Genomic DNA, 23,875 nt, shown 5'->3' on the forward strand with positions numbered 1-23,875 from the left:
AATACTTACAGCCAAGGGTGTGGCAATTGTATTCTCCAAGTTGAAGAGTATCATCTTCAGTGTGCCCCACAATATTGTCCGAAAAAGCCCACATATTGACTTATATTTGTCATAGTATAAGATGACATTATTCATTTCTGATTTGATTTGATGTCTCTATGTTTTATATGTCCGTAATTGTTGTTCTTATCCTTTATGCTATTATATTACTGCCTTCATCATATCGTTGCTTCTTTATTTGATGTTACTGCAGTACTCCTACCACTACGTAATCATAATTCTTCCGATTAATCTTGCCCTCTAGTTAAGTATATATTCCGCCTTGTGCATCTTCTTCACTAAACTAACACCAACGTTAAAATCAATTCTTGTTACAAGATGCATCGTGTATGCTGTACTGACATTATACTTATAATTTACTAGTTTGGTGATAAATGCCTACAATTATCCTTTTTTTCAATTTAATAAATTTAAAATATATACATTATAAAACAAAAAAAAAAATCATTCTCATCCCTCTGCTATTGCTGATGGGGTCTTGGTACACCAGCATACACTCAGCTTCCACTGGACTTTTGCTTGTTTTTCGCTAGTCTACAACTCTCATTGTAGAAGGACAACCTTATTTGGCAAGTTCCACAGATGAAGCCGAAGCCTAGGCAGTCATCAGAATTCAGAGGCTCAAGGAAGATGCTTTCTGAAGGATCCTCCCAAGTTATCATCTTTTCTAATGCAAAAGAGATTTTTTTATTTAAGCTAAAAGGATCCTCAAGAAACATCGAATAGCATAAGCAGGCTTTGTTTGATCACATCTAGCATTCTCCCTCTCTCTCTCTCTCTCTCTGCTAATATATTATTAGTTTATGTTAATAGGGAAGATGTAATTATAATGAATCAAAGCTCCAAAGGCCAGCATTGCAACCAAAAAAAGGGAGAATGACCAATGAGCCCAGGATCAGAATTTGTAAGTTCAAAGTACAGTTGGGGTGGATGCTAAGTGAGAATTGATGCCAATTCATAGACGGACATTGGTGTATAAATTGAAAGTTTTTGACATTTTGAATGTTTATAGCTCTGCAGTAGAAATCAAAAACTTGCATTGGATCTATCCATACTTTTTCGAAAAAGAAAAGAAAAGAAAAGAAAAGAACCTCTATGTACCCTTGATGTTTGGTAATGGTTCCTTCTATTTTGCCAAAAAAAATAAAAAAAAATAAAAGAAATAAAATGCTTAATTTCAAGGTTGTCCATATCTTTAGCAGTGTGTAGACGTTGGGGACTCTAGCCTCCAAAATGACCATTCCCCTAGACAACAACATTATATTAGGGTTTTAATTTGTTAATGCTGTCAATGGAGAGTGAACTTTGTATTTATTTGTTTTATTTAATTATTGTTTTTCTTCACCAACATATATAAGGGCATGAGGCAACTGCCATTCCTTTTTATTTGTTCACTATTTTAACTACTCATCCAATTTCTTGGTGGCTCGAATGTTGCATCTTTGTGACCGATAATATTAAATTATTAATATATTCCGAAACTGGAAAACGACATTTTCAAACATTTCCACCTATTTATTTGCATATATGCGTCGTTTTTAGAAAGTGCAAGGGGCAATACCGTCCCTCTAAAGACGCTAAGTAGGGCTTAAACGAGTAAAACAATTACTACGTAAACTTGTTTTATTTCTAAGACATAGAATAAAACTTGCAAGTTAGAACTTGGATGGAAGAACGAACACATAGAAACTATAGCTAGAAAGGGTCGTCTACTGCTTACCCTAGTTTCCGAAGATTCCAACTCTACACGGTGAGGGGGAGTGGGAGAGATCGATGTAACTGGATAACTGCGACATGATGCATTACATTATTTGGTTTCTCTGATTCTTTTGGTAATCGGAAGATCCATGGTTCTTGCTCTCTACCTTGTTAGCCCTCTAGGATAATTTTCCAACTGAAGCAGGAGAGGGACGGGAAGATAAGAGGAGAGTTTTCAGGCGCACTGGAATATTGGTTTCTACCAACAATTGCATGAGCCGGGGCCAGGCCGATAAGTAGATCTCAACAGGTCGATAGACGGAGAAGAAGGATATCGAAAGAAAGATCAGAAGTGGGTTCTTTAGTGTGTGTGTGTTTTTTTTTTTTTTTTGTCTTTTTTCTTCTTCATGGATTTGAGGACAAGCAAGCAGAGGTTTATGTCCCAAAAGCTTATTTTCTACTGTGTGTCCATCTGTTTCTTCTCTATCTGCACTATCGTCAGCATTTCTAGCACCAAAAGTCCGTGTTTGGGTAAGAAATTAGAAAACTGTGATTTCTTCCTTTCTTTCCTTCTTTTTAAAATTTTTTTCCTGAGATATGGATATATACCCATCTCGTTGTTTCGCCATCTGTTATGTTATTTATGGTGCGATCTACAACACATACCCTGATAAACTTGTTTATTGATGATCAGTCTTAACTTTTTCCTTGTTATTTTGCAGAAGATGTCATCACAAGCCCGTCTGTTAGAAAACTGGGCTTCCATTCCCAGGTAGGTTTGCAGCTCCAGCTTAAATGGAGTCTATTAATCTTTTGTTAATTTGTCCCTCTTCTATACACCAGTGTACTCTTCTTTTTTCTCTTAGATTACGCCGATGGCACACAGTGCTCAAGAGTCAAGCTAGGCCAGGCCAAGACAGTGGGGATTCAAGATGAGAAAGCCATTATTGGTGGTACGAGCAACGGATTATCTTCCAATGGCTCGGAAATTTACCAGTAAAAGCTACCGGCGCAATATTATCCCGTTGGCTGTGGCTAGGGGAAGGAGTAGTAAGCACGGACCACTTATCCCGTTCGCCTCGAATTCCTGTTGTTTGAGGGGTGAGATTTATTTGGGCACATCCCATATTTGATAAAAGGCGGCTCCATTTTAATAAAACATGGGATGTGCCCAGATCACTCCCCACATTTAATTCTTTGTTACAAGAGTTAACGGCAAAAATGCGCCGGAAAAACCCATGGGATCGCTCCTTACTCCTTTGACGCATTATGATTATTTATGGTCTATCGAACGACTAGGGCCAAGTGGGATCACAAAGCCGCAGAACCACACAAGTGGGAGAGGTGGCACATCGAAGCAAAGCTCTTTGACGGTTTTAATGGGAAAAAAAAACGAAAGAAAGAACCAATAACGTACCGGGAGGGGGGTGAAGGGGTGAGTGGAGTTCAAAATATGAAAATTTTCCTCGTCTCTCCTCTTTTCCAAACTCCAAAGTTGGGACTTGGGTAACACGCGCCGGTAGCTTCAGCGCGGTAATCGGAGGCATGTTTTCTCGAAGCTGAAGTTTCTCCCGTGAACCATGTCTTATAGTAAGATGTGATTAGAAATGCATTGGCACTTTTGTTGGATGGGGAGGGGGTGAAAATACGTTTTTGTACAAGAATCTTAAACTCGATATAGTACTAATTGCTTGTTATTTGATAGGAAAATTTTGATATTACATTTTGATATTACCCCCCCCCCCTAAAAAAAAAAAAAGGAAAATAATTAATAGATAGTAAGAAATGATTTGAACATTCAAATTAATGCAGAAGTTGGAGAACGCTACTGCAAATGGAAGAGGAGCAGAACCTTTAGTCTCTCCGGGCAAAAGCGGGCTCTCGAACAGGAGGTATCTGAGTGGACCGGGATCTTCTCCACCTCGATGTACGTCCAAATGCGGCAAGTGTACGCCATGCAAGCCGGTTCATGTGCCTGTCCCTCCGGGAACGCCGGTGACAACAGAATACTATCCGGAGGCCTGGAGATGCAAATGCGGCAGCAAACTGTACATGCCTTAGAAGTTAGAGCTTAACAACATTTCTTTCCAGTCCCCCCCTCTCTAACCCCTCTCTCTCTCTCTCTCTCTGAGTTTATTTATAATATTGCCTATATTTACATTTTGAGTTCGTGCCCTCAATTAATTTCTCCCCCCTTGCACAGTTGCACTTGCCCAGGCCGGGCTGATTGTACCTTTGGAAGAAAGTAGGTGAGAACATTATAAACCACCACCTGCCTAAAGTATTAAACTAGGCACAATATGCAGTAGCCTAGGGAGGTCTTGTATGGGAATGGGATCACAAATTCACAGTCCTCCTCATATATATCTGCGTATTTATTAACTAATTATATTATTGGAATGTCTGATGATTGACGTGTATGAAGGAGAGATATAATATACAGTACTTTTTTCTAATGGTATACTACTTATTTCGTCCATCTTTCTCCTTAATTTCCTTCATTGTTGTTCTTGTATTTGGCTTCATTCATCTAATATTAGAAGTGGTAATAACAAATTGAATCACACATGGCATCGGTATGTGCAGCATCATCGATTATCATCATAATTTGCGTCAGCTGGATGCATGAGAATAAAGGATTATAAAGAGTTTTAGTATATATTTGAAATCGATGCACCAATTTCAGAAAATGGTGCTACTGATGTATGGTTTGGAGTATTATTTTTTATATTTTTTGGAACAATAACTTTTTTATGTTTGGTACTACTGCTCCAAAAATCATTTTCAGTACTGTTACCCATTATCCAATGCCACATCAATTCTCTAACAACAACCAGTTGTAGTTTCAAGAAATACCAAATTTGATATTACTTCAAATCATGACTTCTCAATTTCCAAGACATAATTTGAAACATACAATTTTTTATAAAAAAAAAAATAATTCCAAACAAATACCTGAACAACGATGCCAAACAGCCCATGAATATTACATGCGCTTCAACTTAACCAAACCGGCCGACAATGCTATAGGTTGGTGTTGGGAGGTGTTGGTACTTTGGTAGGTGTTGCGGCGGCAGCAGCAGCAGCGGGGAGAGGGACATGTAGAGAAAATATAATAGAAAGGAACTTGTTCCATTCTACGATATATATTCTTTATCCCACACAATAAAGTATATATGCGAATCTGTTTCTCTTTTTACCTTATTAGAGAAATTGAATGCATTTCCCATCATTCTAGGACTTATAGTCCACACACCGGAAACAAACCAAATGACACGACACGCTATTATTCCACTCCAGCGGCCCCCACCACAACAGTGCCGCCTCCGTTAGTCCTTCCGCAATCCCATGCCAATCCGCCTTGTTGGTGTCAAACGAAAAATATATAAAACAAGAGTAAACAATTACAACGTGAAGCTGAATAGCTAATCTATCTATCTATGTAATATTTGATTTAGTTACTGTAAAGTTTATAAAAATAAAATTCAAAAGTCCTATATAATAAAAGTCCTATATAGTAATTGCTATTATACTTAATTAAAAAAATAATATTAGCATTTTCGGAAAAATGCTTTCAAATTAAAGTAAATATATTGTAGTGTGGTTCAGTTGGCATCTTGGAGTCTAAGGCCCGTTCATCTTTTGGTAAGTTATTTATCCGGGTAAATTCAATTACCTAGATAATTGAGTTTTTTCTGATAAACACTTACTCAGATAAGTTCATTTTGTTTGACAGTTTGTATGCCATTATCTTCAATTAGAATGATGTACTTTATGAGTTTATTGTAAATTAATAAATGTGCATATTTGATTCATGTTTTCTTTGTAGGTTTCTGTGTAATACCCTTAAACTTGATACTTAATGAGACTCGTGTTAGTTTAGAATGTTCACAGGCAGTGGATCGGTTTGGGGAGACCTATCTTGATAAGGCTAACACTGTTGTGCCACCAAATCGGTTGGGGTGGCCTGTCTCAACTGCCAGGGTGAGACCCTAGACACATACAATGTATGATTAATTGAATCTTTGAATTAGACTAGATTTCCATTATTGCCCTAGACCTTGGAGATTAATGGGCAAAACTGGAAAGTTACACCCGACCCCTAGACTCGATTATGATACTGCACTAGGTGTCAGATTGGGCTGTCTTTGATGTATCAATCAGTGAGATCCTTAGCAAGGGTCAAAACATAGGTATGTTGGGACAGTCTGAGAATTCATCTGAGTGGATAATCATAGTGGCAGGATCAGCCCCTTTGTCGGGCAAAGATAATGATCGGGGATGTGCTCTCACTGATGGAAACCAAGACTGTCGGCAGCCGATTTCAATCGTTGAGATTTGTTTTACAAAGTATATTTTATAAGAGATATAAAAGTATATATACATTATAGTTTATAAAATGTTTGCAAAGGTTTTAATTCCCGGGATCTATATAAGTAGAGAGTGCAACACTGTTCCTTGTAGCCGAGGGAGAGGTCATCTTTTGTCGGGCGTGTTTGATCATTATGAGCTAAGAGGTTAAGTGTAAGACCATTGAGGATAATACCTGATGGGCTAATTTTGCATCTGCCCACAGTCCTTGGGTTGTTACAAGGTGGCTTGGCCCAATGACCACTTAGGGTAAGTGTTAGGCCCATAGAGACCAATTGATGGGTTTCAGAGGGTGCACTGTCTATAACAATATATTCGGCCAGGCCTTACAACAAAGGTTGGGCCGAACCCATGTGGCTGATGTGTAGATCAATGCTTGGGTCCCACGCCATACAAGGAAGCCCAACTAGGCAACAGTTAGGAATGTTAAGTGAGCACATAAACTTAATGGGCCTAAAGCCCATTTCAAACTATACTTATTTAATAAGTTAAATATGGGCAAATTCTGAAATGGATTAATAGATAGGAAAAGATCTTATCCCTATCCACTCAGAGAGTCCAGATCTAAATGTGATTTGAATATGGAAACCTCCTAATAAGATTAGGAGAAGGTTGATCAAATCAGCAAATAAGATAAGGGCTTATCCTTATCACCTAAGGAGATGTTTTGATTCAAATGAGATTTGGACCAGTAACTCCTAATTGGATTAAGAGCTGATCCTTTGGGGTTATAAAGAAGGAGGGGACGGCGGCCTTTAGGGAAGACATTCACACATCCTCTTTAGAGCTGAAAATCACATAATAAAGATTTCTACAATCCCTACGAAAATCTTTCTTGCCGCCAGACATCAAATTCGATCTCCAACTCTGTGGGAGAAGTCAAGATTCGATCTTGACATCAGTTCTTTGTGAAAGAATTGATTGGAAGTTGTGCTCACGTGCCATCCTGTTGTTTCTTGCGAAGGACAAAGTTCTTGGAGATGAACACCTCCGTTGGGAGATATTATTTCTCCGTATCAGGTATAATCATCTCCTACTCCTTTTAGTTCAGATCTGGTTCAGTTTATGATTCAAGATTGATCATTGAAAATATGATTTTCTAAATAGGGAATGTAATTCCTAGTTAAAGGGAGAGAAAAATTTTTGAAAATTTCCCCTTTATTCCGCAAGATTTGAGCGTCCATACGATAGATCCCTCATCCCTTCACAATTATCCATATTCTTTTATTTCTCAGGTAAATAAAGCAATGACTATTTTAGCCATATAAAACCATTATTAAAAGGGGCATTTTTGTCCCATTCAAGTGTTGGCAACTTTCCCCCTATGTGGAAAAGTTATTTACCCACTTAGGAGATAGTTATTACTTTCTTGGGAAGTGATGCCTATGAAAATAAACTTTCCATGATCTCTACATAAAGCTTAAAAAGAACATGGGATTCTTAGTCAATAAGAACCAAAATACCATTGACCAACTTTCCCCCCTCTCCAGATCCAAAGAAAGAAGGCCCCCTAAGATCGACCTGCATCTAATTTCAATTCAATTAACAACAGTCCTACACGGACGAAACCCATCCAAAATCTAGTAGTAATATAATTTGAGGTCTGTTACGCTATGTTTAGGAAAAGCACAAATACAAACTAAATATGTTTTAATGCAACATCGTGTATGCTGTCCATATTTGTATTCGTAAACCATCTATTTGCATTCTTTCAGAATCATATCAGATTCTTTCTAATACTTCTTGATTTGCTAAACCATCTTAATTATAGAACTAAACATAGAAAATACAAAAACTAGAAGATCAATAAATAATTAATGATTATTGTCCTTGCACTTAAAATAAATTTGTTTGAATGTTATAAAATATGCAATTTAATAATTCTAACCTCTATAAAATTATATATAATTACAAAGAGTTTGTGTATATTATAATTGTAATATATGTGCATATGCGTAATTATATAATTTCTTATATAAAATATAACCAGACTAGAGTATTAATCATATCAAATATGGGTGTATCCAAATACATCCTGCTTAGCAACCTCTTAGATGTAGCAAGTGCCTTTCTTCTATAGATTTTAGTTTGAGGTTAGGGTTGAGCATGGATTAGTTCGATTCAATTCCAAGGCAGGCCTTGAGACTTGCCTTTTAAGTGTCGATTCTAGGCTTTAGGAATCAGAACCACTATTCTATCAAAATTAGATCTAGGGTCTACCTTTGCAACCTATTATTTTTTACCCCCCTCCAAAAAAAAAAAAACTCTTCTTTAAAAGCATGATTTTCAAATAACAACAATATGGTTTAAAATTTATAGTACATTTATTGATTGATTAAATTGAGTAATTTAATATGTATACTATCATAATATCTTAATATATAGTTCACAACTCAACATTACAAACTACATTTTGTAAATATTACTTTTTACATTACTTATTTCAAGGCAAACTTGGTTCCAAGGTCAGTTCTATCAGGGTCAACCAATCTTCTTTGGGTTAGTTCAGAAAGGGTAAAGGGTAAACCCCTGGGCCATGAAACAGATTTGGTTGAAAGTTGGTTCCAAGAATTTGGAACCAAACGCTACCCCATAGCAGATTGGGTGGGATCGATTCAAGGTTGATTCCATTCAGTTCCAGGTAGAATTTACCCATTTGCCTACCCTTAATAAGAGCTATGGTTGAGTTTTCATAGCTATCGTGGAACTAAAGAAAATCAATGAATGTATTGATGTTTGACGAGAGTCATGAGACTACAATTGATATCCATCCAACACACAATTATTTTTTAGTTACAAAAAAAAAAATCTTATTTTTCTAAAAAAAAAAAAAAACAACTTAAGATGAGGAAGCTATGTGGCTGACCTTGAATGAGGTGTTAATAGTGAAGAGGAAGTATCTTTGGAATTTAAGGCAATGGTAGGCAATAATACAAAATAAATATATTGGTTGTCCTTCGTATTTAAAGTTCCAATGGTTGAACATGATATAGTATGTGCAAAGTTGAATCAAACTGCAAAGATAACTATAAAATTTTGAAGCATTTATAATGGTATAATTTCCCTCATGTACCAACCACAAAAGTATGTTTTGTTCATGGGAAAATAGGAAAGATGTGATATGGAGTGAGTTTTGACCAATCAAAATCCACCCATGAATTTTGATAAATGACACCTAATTCGCTACCACGTTTATGATTTCAATTTATTGGTCAATTGTTTTTTCGATATCATATCTTTTCCATATCATAGTTGAACCCTTTGTTCACCACTTTCTCTTAACTACAAAGCAACCATAAAAGTAAATTATATGTATGCTTGTTTTTCTGAATTTGAGAGGGGAAAAAGTTGGTCAATGAGATTTTGGTTTCCATTAATTATTTTCCTTTTTTCAGATTTATGTGGGGTCTACATAAAATTCATTTTCCCTAGGTATCACTTACTTGAATAAATGATACCCATCTTCTTGGTGGGTAAGTAGCAACTCCCCCACCTGGTGGCAAAGTTGCCAACACTTAGATGGAACAAACAATGCCCCTTTTAATAATGACCTTTTATGGATAAAACAGTCATTGTCTTATTTACCTAGAAAATAAAAGAATATGGGTAAATGCAATTACAAAATAGGGGAATTGGGTATGGGGACTTCACTACCCATCCTCATCCCTAATTGGGGATCTTTGTGAATCTCCATCCCAAACCCCATCAAAATAGGGGAGTTGGGTATGGGGATGGGGAAAATTACCATCACAACATTACCCAATCGTAGCAGTATGTGATCATAGGTCTCTTCTACGACAATTGATCCATAAACACATTTATGGTGTATCTTATTAGTATTGGTGCATACATATATGCACTACAAACAAGGAGTATCCCTTAAGTTTGGGCCAATATGGGCCCATATTAGCAAGCGTTGCATTGTATCTTATTTGACGAGGGATAAATTGGCTCGACTAGGGACATGATGACACGTGGAGCGACCTATTGACTTGGTGACATCTTAGCATCTTCAGACACCTTGGCGGTCCAAATCACCTCGAGCACCTTAGGTCATTTAGCTAGTACCAAAGCCCGAGCAACTTGCCACATTCACCGACCTACCGAAGTGCCACGTAGCCTCTCTCTAGAAGCAAGCCAGCTGTCTTCGATCTCCTCAGGATCACGTCGCAAGCCCATAGGTCTTATCTCTATCCTGCCCGAAACTGGACGAACCTGAATAAGCCTTATCAATTTACATGAAATTCATATTTGGGTAAAGAACAAGCTCTAGATTAAATGGGTTGGTGATCTTTGACACGTTTTTTGAGGCCTACAGTAGCTCACCTATATAAAGGCATCACTTCCAACCTCACAAGGTACGCACGATTTAACTCTCTTACTAGCACTCTCAAGCTATTAGCTCTCCATAAATCTCTTACACTAACTTAAGCCTCGGAGTGCCCTCACCGACCATGGGACCTTTGAAGCTTTATTCTCTTGCAGTTCGACCTAACAACGTAGCAGTTCGACATCCAAGTTGCCTTCCAGTAGAGAGCGACCAGATCGCGCTACATCAATTCGATTATGCATCCTTACTATGTGCATATGCCACATTTCTCTATTTGATTACGCATCCATATGCAATCTAAGCAAATACATATGTTTATGTTCAACAGCTCCAACTAAAAATAAAAAAGAATGATATTCAAAAATGACATTTTATAAATTAATTGAATAAATAATCTATCAAATCCACATTTATATCAAAAAAATTATTTATAATCTCAAGAAGTTTATACAAAAATATTAATAATAAAATAATTATTTTAGTATTTAAAATTTACAATTTTGCAATGATAAGTATCTCACTTTTTATATATTTTATAATTATTAATTATTATTTTAATTTACATTAAATATCAACATATTTATTATTTAAAAAAATAAAAGCATTGCTTGCAAAATATTCAAGAATATAATATTAAATTAAATATATCAAATCAACTTATCAAAATTTATATAAAATTATTTTTATTTCAGAAAGATCTAGAAATATAAATGAATAATGGAATAATTATTTTAGTAATTTAAAATTATGAAAACCTTAGAATTTTTACCAATTTTGATAATATATTTATTGTTTACAAAAATAAAAACATTGTTTACCTGATATTTGAGAATATAATATTTAGTTGAATTTTTAGTTAATGTTAAAATTAAAAATAGTAAAATAAAGTACTGATATAATAAGTAAATTATAATAGTTGCATTTTTTTGCCTTGTTCTTAAATAGAAAATAACAAAATAATGACTATGCATATATTAGTTTGTAAAAATCTATATAATATATGTTTTAGATTCATGATTGTTGTATTATCAATAAAATTATACGACCTTTATGCACTAATATATTTCTTTATATATATCATTAAAATGTAAATGTTTCATTATTTGTAACTATTTTAATGTTAAATTTGATGTTGTTAATGTATTTGTGAAATAAGTAAAAAAAAAAAAGTATTTGTGAAATGTGTACGTATTTCACTATTGGACCGAAGTATTTCCCATCTCTAGATTAATATATCCGCGTATGTATGCCTATCGGAATTATCAGATACAATGTCCATTAAGATACTTTGTTCTTAACAAGTTTTTCGGTATCGAATGGACGAATGGGCAGTACCAGTACCCCAAAAAGTTTGGCGGGAAACTGAACTCAGCACTCAGCGCGGGAATTCATCTTCCTGCCTCACCAGGTACGATTAACTTCACAATGCCTGTACCGCCGCCCCCCACCAAAACCAGAGAGAATGGTCGGTCTACCTTTCGATTGCCTTGCGAATTCTCTGGGAGCCGTACAAATGACCTTTGAGAAGGCAGTGACATCAGGCACCGACCCGGCAACCTTCGATGGCAGAGACTGGGGCGCCATCGATCTCTTTCGCTAGTTTTTCTTCGACAAGGGCGGGCTTTCTAAGGTCAAATTTATCATTTCCTATCTTCGATCCGATATCTTTGATTTATTATTCGTTTTCCTCTTGAGATAACTATCAATATCTCGTTTTGAAACCCTAAATGGTTCGTTTGAGTGAGTTCGAACTACTAGTAAACACGAGATATCTTTTAAGTTCTGTGTATTGATATCTATTTATTTTCGTTAATATATGTCTTTCGGTTGTGACATGTGTCGGGATCCGACTATCTGTAAAACCCTGGCTTAATTTATCTCGTGAAGATCGATATTACTGTTGACTTGTATCAAATATAAATAAGACTCGAAATTTCTGTGTTATAAAACCCTTCATTAGTTTTGTTCCCCTACAATAGAGGTGGCTAGGTTTGATCAATTGGTGGGAAGCACTGTCACCTAGGCGATCCTGGTTAGATCTTACTTGTAGCATTATGGAACAATTATTCTTGAGGGGCCGTGAAAATGGTTGTTCCCACCTTCTAATCGAAGCGGTTGCCATGCTATGGTATCTCCATATTCATTTTTTTAGTCGGGAATTGTATTGATTTCGCATTTATGTCCTGTTCTTTCTACTACTGTTGAATCTCACCTGGTTTAAACATTAACGCAGGTTCCTATCCTTGACCACGAGAATGTCAGATGTACATACTGGCTTGTTGGCACAAATGAAGGGAAGTAGGGCCTGACACTAATGGTCTTTTATAGGAGATCTCTTGTGCCGAAAGTTCACATCTATTGGATGATTTTAAGCATATGTATACAAGTTCCTAACAATTTCAAAGTTTTGTTGTTTATTTATAAAAAAAAATCAAAGTTTTGTTGTTTATTTATCAAAAAAAAATTCAAAGTTTTGTTGTTGGGCCTTTTAGTTAAGGATTGTACCATAGTCTCAAATAGGTGTGGTGCATTCCAGACTGCTGGGTCCTACTGTACTGTACTGTCTCAAATAGGTCTGGAACTCACCACACTGTTGGTGATGCTTGGTACTGTGGTTGTATGGTGTGTTCTTTATGATCGAGGTGTGGTACATTAGGTCAAAATGTACCAAATCAATGTTATATTAATGCACCAAAGTGTGGTGTTATTGAAACATGACAAATTGGCGTGTTCTAAAATTTTTTAGATATTGTGTTCCAGAATCAAGCTTTGCCAGTTCCAGAACACAATACGACTTAAAAGAATGCCTTTTTTCCAAGGTGCATTCTGAAACCATGTGAAATGAGATTTTACCACAGTACTGGCTTCACCTAAGATGGTTATTTCCCCAACGAGTTCCTTATTCATCTGTTGTCACATGTTCAACTTTCTCCAAATGTCCTTGTGTTGTATTGAATGAAGTTGTTTACTTTTGGTTATAAACTCGTCACATGTTTCTTCTTGATAAAGCTGTACTTCTTTACAATTGTGAAGGCACACTTCCTTCTTGGACACAATAATCAGCCAGCAGCTCTTCTAAATTAAGCATGATTCCTGATTTTGACCAAAGTTCCCTTCCATGTCTTGTTAAGGTAAATAAATCTCGTTAAGTTTTTGTTTTCTTTCAAATTGCAATAACTTCTAACCTTACAGTTTGAAGTCCTAGAATCTCATCATGTCTTCCTTCTCACTCTCTTCTTTTCATGCATACCAAAGGATCTTTTCTAAAGTTTTGGCTTTGAACTGTTTTTGCAGATATATGATTTGTTGGTGTCTTCACTTTTAATCCAGAGCTTGCAGTTCACATGGATGAATCCGATGAGTTTTCTAATGGTGTTTGTGAAAATGCTCTGGTTCACTTGCCTCCTAGCAAGGTCTGTGCCTCAGTTTTCTGTCTCTTAACAAGTGTACCAAGAAAATAGATGTTTCTATTCTGTTCATTGTATTTAAATCAGAGCTATCTTGTTTTGTATACTGCTTTGGACCCTATGCAAATAAATATCCCACATTGTTATAAATGCTGGAATTGTCATATTTGTATGAGTTAGTATGACTTTATGGTGTATTTTGTAGCTGAAAGCCACCCATAATTAATTACTTTTTCTTGGGTAGATAAAGAATGTACAGGATTGTACATTAGCAAAAAAAATGTTATGGCTAAAATTCAACCCTAGGATCTTATATGTCATATAAAAAATATTTTTAGGGGAATCCTCAGATTACATGCTTGTCTTGCGAACAAGGGTACATTATCAAGGGGGATGCAATTATGTTTGTTTTATATGTAGTTGATTCAAGAAAGAACTACCATTTTTATAAAGGAAGAAAGTGCAAGGCCTTGTGAAGTGACTGAAGCATCTAATGGCTATTACACCTTGACACTGTATGCAGTCATCTGATGGTGACTGTTATTTTGACATATGATGTTCAGTTTGCATGACCATGGAATGTTTTGTTAATTGCAAATGTGTATTTATGGTTTTATGAAGTATTTTACACCCAAAATTTTCTCCCTACTAAATGTTTACATGCTCATATTGTAAATGTGGAAGGTTTACTTTGGCCTGTTTTGTGTTCATGCTAATGTCTTCATATATCAATTGGCAAATCGTGAACTGGGAATCAGGGAATTTATTAATGCTGTTATCAAATATATGGAACCAATAGGAAATACTGATATGTTTGATTCTCTTGCAAAAATTCTAGCATAATCCTGAGTCAAATCAAAATTGCATGTTTACAATTTTATTTGCAGGTACCACGCCTTCATTGTTTTATCCATTGAAAGCTTGGAGTTCATGATTTCCTTCACGGTCCTCCCATTACTGAGGTGATTATCCTTTCTTTGACCTAAAATGATTTGCTTTTTTACACAATAACTGATTGTATTCTTAAATATATGACTTGGTTGATAATTCATGCTTCTTTTTCCACGTGCCATTTATTTAAAAAATTGTTATTCATGCCTCGAGCCAACACCACATTTGGTTATAGGGATAAGAGAAAGTCTGCTAGGGCATCTTACAGCTATTCTTGGCAATGATGGAGTAGCAGCTCACTGCATGGTATTGCATCTTCTGTCTAAGGTGATTGTTTTTCTTGTTCCTTTTACTATAATCATATCATTCATTCACCACTCCTCTCTGTGATGTGCATTTGTGGAAGGAGCTAATGTAATTTCATTTTTTGAAGGTCCATGCTAGAGTTGGTACTGTTGCAGTTGGAAAGCTCTCATTAAACCTTACAGGTTTTACAAAAGAAAGTGCATCTATTTTTGGAAATCAGCTTAATCTTGCAATCCAGAACCTCCTACCTTTTACACGATCAATACCTCTTACTGTGGAGTACCTTAATAGTGCTTCAATTGCCCCAAGAAAAGATTACCAAACAGACAGGCAAGTTGGCTCATATTGATATGTTTCTTTTATGCATCTTTTTAAACAGAGGATGCTAGTTTATTGACCATGTCTTCAGGATTTATTTATTTATTTTTTTGCGTTTCATGTCAGGTTGGTCATTGGAGTTCTGCAGCTAGCTGAAAGAACCCACTTAACCATTGATGAGACTCAACTAAAAGCAGGGACTCTTAACTCCATTGGAGTAGAAAACATGAGGTTGCTTAAGAATTTAATGGAGTGGCAGAAGGTATTTAAGATGTTCTTTTTGTTGATCCTACCTGTGAATTTGTGGGGTAATCCATCCCATGGTTGTGTATAATGGTATGCTGTCCTCAGTTTCAGTGTCCATTTGGTTGTTGGAAGTTCCTAATATTTAAGTATATGCTTATTTCAGGTTGACTATGATTTTGAGTACTACAAAATGGAAATGACCAGTGATGTCCAGATACTAATTCTCTCTGAGGGGAAGTCAAACATCTTGCCTGCAGATTTAGTCTTACCTTTCCTGCCTTCTGCCATGTCTTCTTGTGAAAATAAGGGTACAGAAGTGCTGCAAGCTTGGAGGTGGTATTTGACTACTCTAAGATCAATGCCACATTCCATAGAGCCAGAAATGCAGAAGGTATGTCTAGGTTACTCCCTCTTCTCCAGTAATCAAATTCTATGCCCATTACTCTGTTGCTCAAATAATTGTAACCTTTTTTTTTTATTTTTTTTTGGCACTAGATCTTGATTAAACCATCATAATGGTTGGGCATGGTCTCCAATGTATCTGCATACTTAGATTTTCTAAGTGGCCCAGCCCAAATCCCGGGTCAGACACAGTTGAAACTCTTCTACTTGGGTGCCTTTATTTGCATTCCCCTACTAATTGTACCAACCATCAAATTTCTCACAAGTACAAATATTTGAGCAATCTATCCATTTCTTTTACATCAAGGATACTGAATGTGACTAAAAAATTCCAAAGCTTCCTTCACTGTATTTTAAAAGCTTTAAGAAGTTTTACGTCTGGGCTTTCTGCTTCTCCTTGACAAAATTTCTTATTTTGCTCAGTGAGAAGAGACATTTTTATGTATCTTTGTGTGAAAGGCTTCTTAATTGGGTCAAGCTGAGAGCTTCTGCAGCATGGAGGAATCCTCTGGCTGATCAAGACTGTCCATAAAGTAGGAGATCTATTGGGTAGGTGTTTAGTTGCATACTTCATATCAGCCTTATACCCAATCTAAGTATTGGAATTTTACCTGATTGATAATAGCTGTCTATACGTTCATTTTTTTACTATGTACAAGTTGTCCTTGGAATAGATGCCAAGGTATCTTGGACTAAATTTTTTTCATGAATAAAAGGTCTACACAGATGAGCATTTTCCTTTTCATCTGATACTTGCATGCATTGTAATAGATGCATTAATAGCATACTTCGTGCTTTGTTTCTCAGTTTTGTCATTTGAAACTAATTAATTTGGGATGCATCTCATAGCGATCAGTCCAAGCCCTGTGCTAGCATATTCTGGGAGCTGTCATTTTAAAGTTGTGTAACATGGGTTCTAGATATGTTTGCAGGCAATAGAGGATGATCTGGTTGCTGCTAGGCAAGCAAATCGGAGCTTAGGCAGCCAGGATTTCAGCAGGTTTGCAACAGGGATCCACATTGATTTGTTTAGATTATAGTGTATTTTTTGTTGGTTTTCTTGAGCCATTGCAATCTCACTGTCTACAGGTGGTTGGCAATGGCCCGCTTAATGTCAGCTAGCTTTGGTGAAAGCTGCCTATCACTGGAGCATTGGCAAATGGTCAAGGAGTTAGAGAGGCAGAGGAGGGAGAGACGGGGGTTATGGATGGAAATGTGTTTACTGGGTCTAAGGTTTGCAGAAAGAAGGAAATGGGAGTCTGCTGTTATGCAGGTCAGTTAAGGATCATCGAGATCTGTACTACAAACGTGGGTTTCATACTTGCGGTCAAAAGAAGGATATATCCCAGTAACAGATGGCAAAAATAAAATCGCCATGCCAAGTCTAAGATTCGACGTCAACCATCTAGATCCCATAAATGCTAAGCTAAACGAAAGCTGCATATTTAATACACATCCATGACCCAACCACGCGTTGTTGTCTCAACTCTCATTCTCACGTTCTGACTCCCTCTGTAAGGTTGTCATTAGAAACTGACTTCTGTATGCTCATGTCCAAGTGGTTTTTGCTGTACCGCTTGATAGGCCTTTTCATTACTGAGATCTCTGAAAGGATCAAGCGCTTGCGGCCATTTGCTGACGATAGTTTTTGGCTTGGGAGATGTATAAATTCCTTTTTATATTTGCAGCTAAATCAGCAGATAGCAGCGTTTAAACATACTTTCAAATCTTCTCCCTTACGGATTAGGGAATGGTCATTCCCATCTCCTCCCTCCCTTGGGAGAGAGAATCCATATTCCAGTTGATTTTGGATTTGGTTCTGCTTCTGATTTTGTTTTGAACCAATTATGAGGGATTGCATTTCCCATTTCTACTGCAAATCAAATGGATCCTTATGCCTCCAATAAAGACAAATGCTATGGTTTAGGAAAAGCTTTTCCTTTTAATGTAAAGGGAAAATTATGACCCAAACCTAGGGGTGTCAATTGTATTCAATAAACCTATTCTGTATTCTGTAATCTGTATTTGATGGATTTGAATTAAATTGGGATAATTTGATTTAAGATAATGGTTACTTTTTAATGTAATTTTTACTCATTATTTTATGGTATCAAATTTGAATCCACATTGATTCGATTTATTAAATTTCTAATTTGATTAAATATATCATAATATACAATCACTCTTCAACTTTCATTCAATTAAACCTAATTTATTGATTAGGGGATATGATATCAATCCAACTCCCCTTTCCTTCATTCTCCTTAATTCTCTCTTTTCCCATTTCCATCACTCGTAATATGTGTCATCCATCTTACCCCACTTTTCATATTCCTAAGTTCTCTTCTAAAATCTCTCTTTTATGCCCCAAATCATTGGTTTGCTAAAAATTGGTCTCCACTGTCGTTAAAAAAAAACCTTTATCTACTACCTATAGGTAGTTTCCTCTTTTAAAATCCCTTGAATATAGGGGTTGGGTTGAGTTGTATGTCAACCTAGGCCCACGTTTAATTTAAATTATTATGTTTTAACAGAGTTGTAGGTAAATCCCTAGGGGTGGAACTCAGGTGGGTAGGGTTGAGTTGTAGGTCAATCTAGGCCCAATCCTAAAGGTGCAACCCTTAGGTTTAAGCCTAGGCCAACCTGATGTTAAGCCTAAATTTATCAACCCAGGCCAACCTGAGCTTAACCCAACACCTAAAAAACTTATGTATATGTTTTTTATGCCCATCTTTTATTGTCTTTTATTGGCTTTATGGCTTAAATTAAGAGTAAAATTTAGTGAGAGCATGTATAGAGTCTAATAAACAAATGCACATATACATTGAAAAAGATATCTGTACACAAACATAATACACATATGTATGTATTTGTTCAAGCCATGGTTTTTAAAACCGACTCGGAGACTGAACCGATTAGGAGTTCAGTTATCGAGTCGAACGGTCTGATTGTTCAAACGAATGGTTGGCTCATTTTGACAAAAAAATAAAAAAAAATTAAAAAGTAAAAAATGGTCAAAACCGTTCGAATGGTTAATTGCCCGGTTCAGCAATTCGTTGACCAAAATCAATGGTTTTTGGGGAAAACGGACCTGACCAGTTCCCGGTTTTTTTGGTCTGGTTTTGGAAACCATGATTCAAGCAGGCTTGGGTTACGTTAGGCTTAGGTTGGGTTCAAGCTACTAGATACCTCAACCCACGCTCATCCAAAGTTTAGGTTAGGCCCAAGCCTAGCTCGTAACCCTAAAACTTAGACCCACCTCGAGAAAAAATTAAGGCCTAGGCCCAACCCAACCCATGTAAATTTGTAGAGTGGGTTGGTTCAATCTTGAGCCGGGCTCGCTCAAGTTGCATCCCTAGATATAGGTCCTTTTTTTAGTTTAGACACATCCTACATATGTGTCCATTAGTTTGATGCTAATATGGCTCCATATGTTATACAACATTTATAAATACAAATTATTTAATAGGCTTAGATTTAGGTTACCTATTTAATTAGGTAACTTATTTATGTGGTTAAACAATCCTAATTAACTTAATTAGGTAGCATAATTATTGATTGTTATTACTAATAAAACTATAAAAGTTATAACTTTAATCCATTTAAAGTTATAAAATTAATTCAAAATTGTTAATAAAATAATAATAATAATAATTTTTAAAAAATATTAATTAAAAATCCAATAAATTACTAATATTATAATAAAATTTATAAAAAATATTAATCTTATAAATTTAATTTTGCTATATGATATTTATTAATTTTAAAACTATTTTTTATTAATTTAAGTTTTGTTAAAAACAATTACATTAATAAAGCCTTATACTAGGCCCATAGCCTAACTTGGTCCATGATCACACCTAATTAAGAATGTCATATGGCTTTTTCCACTTCATTTTCTCTCAAAAAGTCCATACATAATAAAAATATAGCATAGAAGAATAAGGATGTCAGCCCAATAACCCATAAACTAATTTCAACTTAAATTAATAGCTCTTAACTTTTCAAAACGTATTACAAAAAATACAATTGAAAGACTATGACATGGGTATGATTCAATCCGACTCAATACCATGTGGTTTATGAACCTGCCTTAACCTATAGGGTTCAACTCAATACCAATCCAACCCGACTTGCAGTGTTTCAATTGTATTTTTGTGATACTTTTTGAAAACTAAAGAACCACTATTAATCTAAGTTGGAAATTGGTTTATGGGTTCCATGGTATCACTTCTCCAAAGTGAGAGAAAAAAACAAAAGCAAATAGTGAAATTAACGTTAGGGGTTAAAAGTCGTATCAAATTACAAGAATCCCATGTTTTCCAGCCGTCATTCTTGCTTTGTGAAATCTCTTTCCCTCTTCCTCTCCTTGTTCCAAGATACTCTCTCTCTCTCTCACACACACACACACGCTGCATATGTTTATTGTGGCACCACTCATGGGAGTGGCACAATCATTGAGACAACCAACTACAACCAAGGAAACATAAGCAGCACCAACTACGGTGGACGAGGACTTGAGGAGGCTAGAAGGCTATTGGAGAAGAGACGTAGGGAAGGTGCTGATAGGAAGGCCGATACATGACTATAAACTTGATTCACAGTCAGATTAGGGTATGTTATTTTCATTTTTTTTGTCTCTCTTTCTCTATAACAATTTTTTTATTCAAATCAGATAGTCAAATTTGAATTGAATTAAAATTTTAATTATTTAAATGAAATCAAATTCCGTTAAGTATTTTAAATATTTGATGAATATTGGATCAAATTTGAATAAGTATTTATGCAATTAAATTCAAATTCAAATATGCTCTGAATCAATTCGAATTCACTTTGTTTACACCCTTAGCCAAACCCCCATCCACCCACCCTAGTACCCACTCCCATGAAGTGAGAGGCTGAAGTTATCAAACCCTAGTTGAACCGCTATATAAAATTAGAGTTTTTTTTTTTTTTTCAAAAGAGGCCCAAAGACCAATTACAATATAGTTGAAAGGGGATGCTTAATTAATTTGTGAATTAGGAATCACTTCCCTTACTTTGAAAGGGGAAGCTTAATTGGTTATACAAGTTTTGTTGGATTGACTTCCCTCTTTTCCTTGGTGAATTTCTCAAACTTTAGCTAGTTGTTGAGCCGATTTGGATAATCTCTCCAATAACTCAATTTGTTATGCGTATAGGTCTGCCAATCTTATGGCTCACTTTAGGCAAATTCTACAATGTGAATAAGAAATTGTTTGGTATAGACCACTATGGTGTTGATGGATCCACACCACACTACTTTTTACAGGCACTTTGATTTGTAGACAAATTCTGTTGATTGAAACGGTTTACACCCAAAGGGGTATTTTGCCAGATGTGGTGTGGATCAGTCCACACCTTGTGTTGATCAAGTATAAAAAGATATTACATTTTAGAAATAAGATAAATTGAAAAAAAAAACAATACAAAATAACAATGGTTAAAATAAATAAATAAATATATATATATATATATATTTATTAATAAATATAAAAATATAAAACTAAGTTATACAAATATGAATCTAATAATTGAACTCATTAAGATTAAAAAAGATTAATAATGATAAAATAATATTTAAAAAATCACCACAATATTATATTGGAATAATAAAAGGAATAAAAGTTACTAAAACATATGAAGACGATAAATCATAGGAATTTAAATTTAAAATCTTAAGAAAAATATTTAATTCAAATGAAATGTAACAAAATACACTAATTAGTGGATGAGGTGCACTTTATAGAAAAATCAATGGATGATAAATTTGGGTTTGGATGGGACCGGTTCACAATGGAGTCATTTTTTCCACAATAAATTAAGCACTTCTTTCATTTTGTGGAAGGGACCATTGCAGGCTGAGGCTTGGCCCATAAAAAGGGAAAAAAATAGCAAAACAATAAGGAGAATAGATGGAACTGAGAAAGACTAAAAAGATAAAAAACTTTGATGGGTGGAAGGTTTAGAAAAAGCGGGGCATATCATATCTTAGCAGTAGCTCGCTTGGAGAATTGCTTCAAAAGAAAATAGCTTGTGGGCAAATTTGATGAGGGCAAAGAATATTAAATGAAAATTTGCTTGAGGGGGAAGTTGCAAAGCTAAGGGATCTTGGGGATCAAGGAATATCTTAGAAAGGAGAAAGAATTTACTTAAGGGGGTCTACTGAAATGTGAACAAGGGAATTAATATATCAATCTGGAAGGACTCGTGGATACCAGCTATTGCAGGCTTTAAACCAATGGGACCTAGGCCAGGCCCTTTAGGACCTCAATTGGTGAGTGATTTAATTGATAATGATAGAAGAAAGTGGAAGAAAAACATCACATCCAATACTTTCAGTACTGTAATCAACAACACAGTCACTCAAATCCCCCTTGGAAATGGACAGTGGGAAGATAAGCTATGCTGGAACCAGGACCTGAATGATCATTTCACGGTTAGCTCTGCTAATTTTCTTGCAAACAACCTAGATTTGGAAGATATAACTCATAGGTCGACTCAAAAATCAAAGTGGAAACTAATATGGTCCTTACCCACTAAACATGAAATTAAAAAGTTTATTCCTCTTTGTAACAAATCTCCTGAAAGAGTGTTGCATGCCTTGGTTTCATGTGAGCATGCCAAAAGGTTCTAGTTTGCAAGCCTTTTCAATGCAAATATGAATATTGTGCCGAGTAATTCCAAGTTTGATGACTGGTTTCTCAACTGGACCACTAATTGTTGTGTTATAAAAGAAAAAAGAAAATCTAAATTACTTTCTTACATAGCTCTTATTATTTGGAACATATGGAAAGCTAGAAACTAATGTTGATCCATTGTGATTATGAATCAAATTTCCAAACAGGTGAAGGATCTCTCGTAGCCAATGTCGAACCCACTCCACTGCATTTGAGATTCTGGCCGCAAGGTACCTGGTTGAATGAAGCCTCTCAGTCCTCTGCTGTTTTTTGGAGGCCCCGGTTCAAGGCTCGGTAAAAGTTTACATTGATGGGGGTTTAATGCATTGAAGGAGGATCTAAGGCCAGCTTTGGAGCAGTTGTTTGAGATAATTCAGCTTTCTGCATTGCAGCTATATAGTTATGGTCATGTGGTTGTTACTTCGGCTCATCAAGCTGAATCTTTGGCAATGTATCAAGGCCTCCCCTTGGTGGGGCATACAAGGTTCAAGAAGGTGATAGTCGAATCAGATAATCAATAACAGGTTTAAAATTGATTCATAGGACTAGCCGATGGAGGTCTTATATATATATATATATATATATATTTCTAAAGACATTTATATGCTGGCTAAATCTTTTGAATCTTTTTTCCTTAAATAAGTGCTCTGCTAATCAGGTGGCTCACGTACTTGCCAAGAGGGGAATGAGGGATCAAGGTAGTTTTGGACCTTTTGGTTAGATTGTCCCCCTTGGCTATCTGCTTTAGTGGCCTATGATGTTCAGGCAATGCTCAAGCAGTATTTGTCAAAACAAAAGAAAAAATGGTATTTTGGAATTTGTCCACTTTTAGGCGTAGTCAAACTTAGGTTATGTTTGGAAGTGCTTATTTAAGTTGGGACCACACTATTAAGCATTTATTGGTGTTTAGGAGTGCTATGTTCAGCCATTGCTCATTTTTAAGCCCAAATTTTCTGTTTTTTTTTTTTTAATAAAAAAAGGATAAATTACAAAAACTTCCCTTAAAGTTTTAAAGATCTTGACAAACCACCCTTTCGTCAGTGCTTTAGAAAGAAAACTGATAAAATTATAAAATATTTCAAAATGTTAAATTGCCCTTGCTTCCCCTTCCTCTCGCAATAGAAGGGAATGGAGTGAAATCCTTCCCC

General features: G+C 35.7%; 2 protein-coding genes across 6 annotated transcripts; both read left to right on the forward strand.

The window, feature by feature from the left end:
• Positions 1-1,692: 1,692 nt before the first annotated feature.
• LOC148868060 (EPIDERMAL PATTERNING FACTOR-like protein 5) lies at positions 1,693-4,235 on the forward strand. 2 transcript variants are annotated; one of them, XM_088973782.1, is made up of 3 exons: positions 1,693-2,289; positions 2,481-2,530; positions 3,571-4,235. In XM_088973782.1, the coding sequence occupies exons 1-3, from the start codon at positions 2,166-2,168 to the stop codon at positions 3,817-3,819; spliced, it is 423 nt and encodes a 140-aa protein (XP_088829908.1). In that variant the 5' UTR covers positions 1,693-2,165; the 3' UTR covers positions 3,820-4,235. The 2 variants fall into 2 exon arrangements, with proteins under 2 accessions (XP_088829908.1, XP_088829909.1); XM_088973783.1 differs by having other exon boundaries at positions 1,733-2,289; positions 2,484-2,530.
• A 7,514-nt stretch (positions 4,236-11,749) lies between these two features.
• On the forward strand, positions 11,750-18,144 carry LOC148868061 (mini-chromosome maintenance complex-binding protein-like). Of its 4 annotated transcripts, none has more exons than XM_088969208.1 (11): positions 11,771-12,089; positions 12,693-12,837; positions 13,493-13,590; positions 13,754-13,872; positions 14,754-14,828; positions 14,993-15,084; positions 15,191-15,393; positions 15,508-15,643; positions 15,791-16,018; positions 16,962-17,029; positions 17,119-18,144. In XM_088969208.1, the coding sequence occupies exons 6-11, from the start codon at positions 15,061-15,063 to the stop codon at positions 17,309-17,311; spliced, it is 852 nt and encodes a 283-aa protein (XP_088825334.1). In that variant the 5' UTR covers positions 11,771-12,089; positions 12,693-12,837; positions 13,493-13,590; positions 13,754-13,872; positions 14,754-14,828; positions 14,993-15,060; the 3' UTR covers positions 17,312-18,144. The 4 variants fall into 4 exon arrangements, with proteins under 4 accessions (XP_088825331.1, XP_088825333.1, XP_088825334.1 ...); XM_088969206.1 differs by having other exon boundaries at positions 11,882-12,089; positions 16,950-17,029; XM_088969205.1 differs by having other exon boundaries at positions 11,750-12,089; positions 12,693-13,590; positions 16,950-17,029.
• Positions 18,145-23,875: the final 5,731 nt, after the last annotated feature.

This window comes from Nelumbo lutea, chromosome 2 (assembly GCF_056320005.1).
Source record: "Nelumbo lutea isolate HS-2025 chromosome 2, American lotus-T2T, whole genome shotgun sequence".
NCBI classification, from domain to species: domain Eukaryota; kingdom Viridiplantae; phylum Streptophyta; class Magnoliopsida; order Proteales; family Nelumbonaceae; genus Nelumbo; species Nelumbo lutea.

Excerpts from the sequence above, each read along its gene's own strand:
- LOC148868061 (XM_088969205.1), top strand. The coding sequence starts at position 15,061 with ATGGTATTGCATCTTCTGTCTAAG. Across the intron at positions 16,019-16,949 it reads TAGAGCCAGAAATGCAGAAG|ATATGTTTGCAGGCAATAGA; the intron begins GTATGTCTAGGT and ends CATGGGTTCTAG. Across the intron at positions 17,030-17,118 it reads GGCAGCCAGGATTTCAGCAG|GTGGTTGGCAATGGCCCGCT; the intron begins GTTTGCAACAGG and ends CACTGTCTACAG.
- LOC148868060 (XM_088973782.1), top strand. The coding sequence starts at position 2,166 with ATGGATTTGAGGACAAGCAAGCAGAGGTTTATGTCCCAAAAGCTTATT. Across the intron at positions 2,290-2,480 it reads CACCAAAAGTCCGTGTTTGG|AAGATGTCATCACAAGCCCG; the intron begins GTAAGAAATTAG and ends GTTATTTTGCAG. Across the intron at positions 2,531-3,570 it reads AACTGGGCTTCCATTCCCAG|AAGTTGGAGAACGCTACTGC; the intron begins GTAGGTTTGCAG and ends AAATTAATGCAG.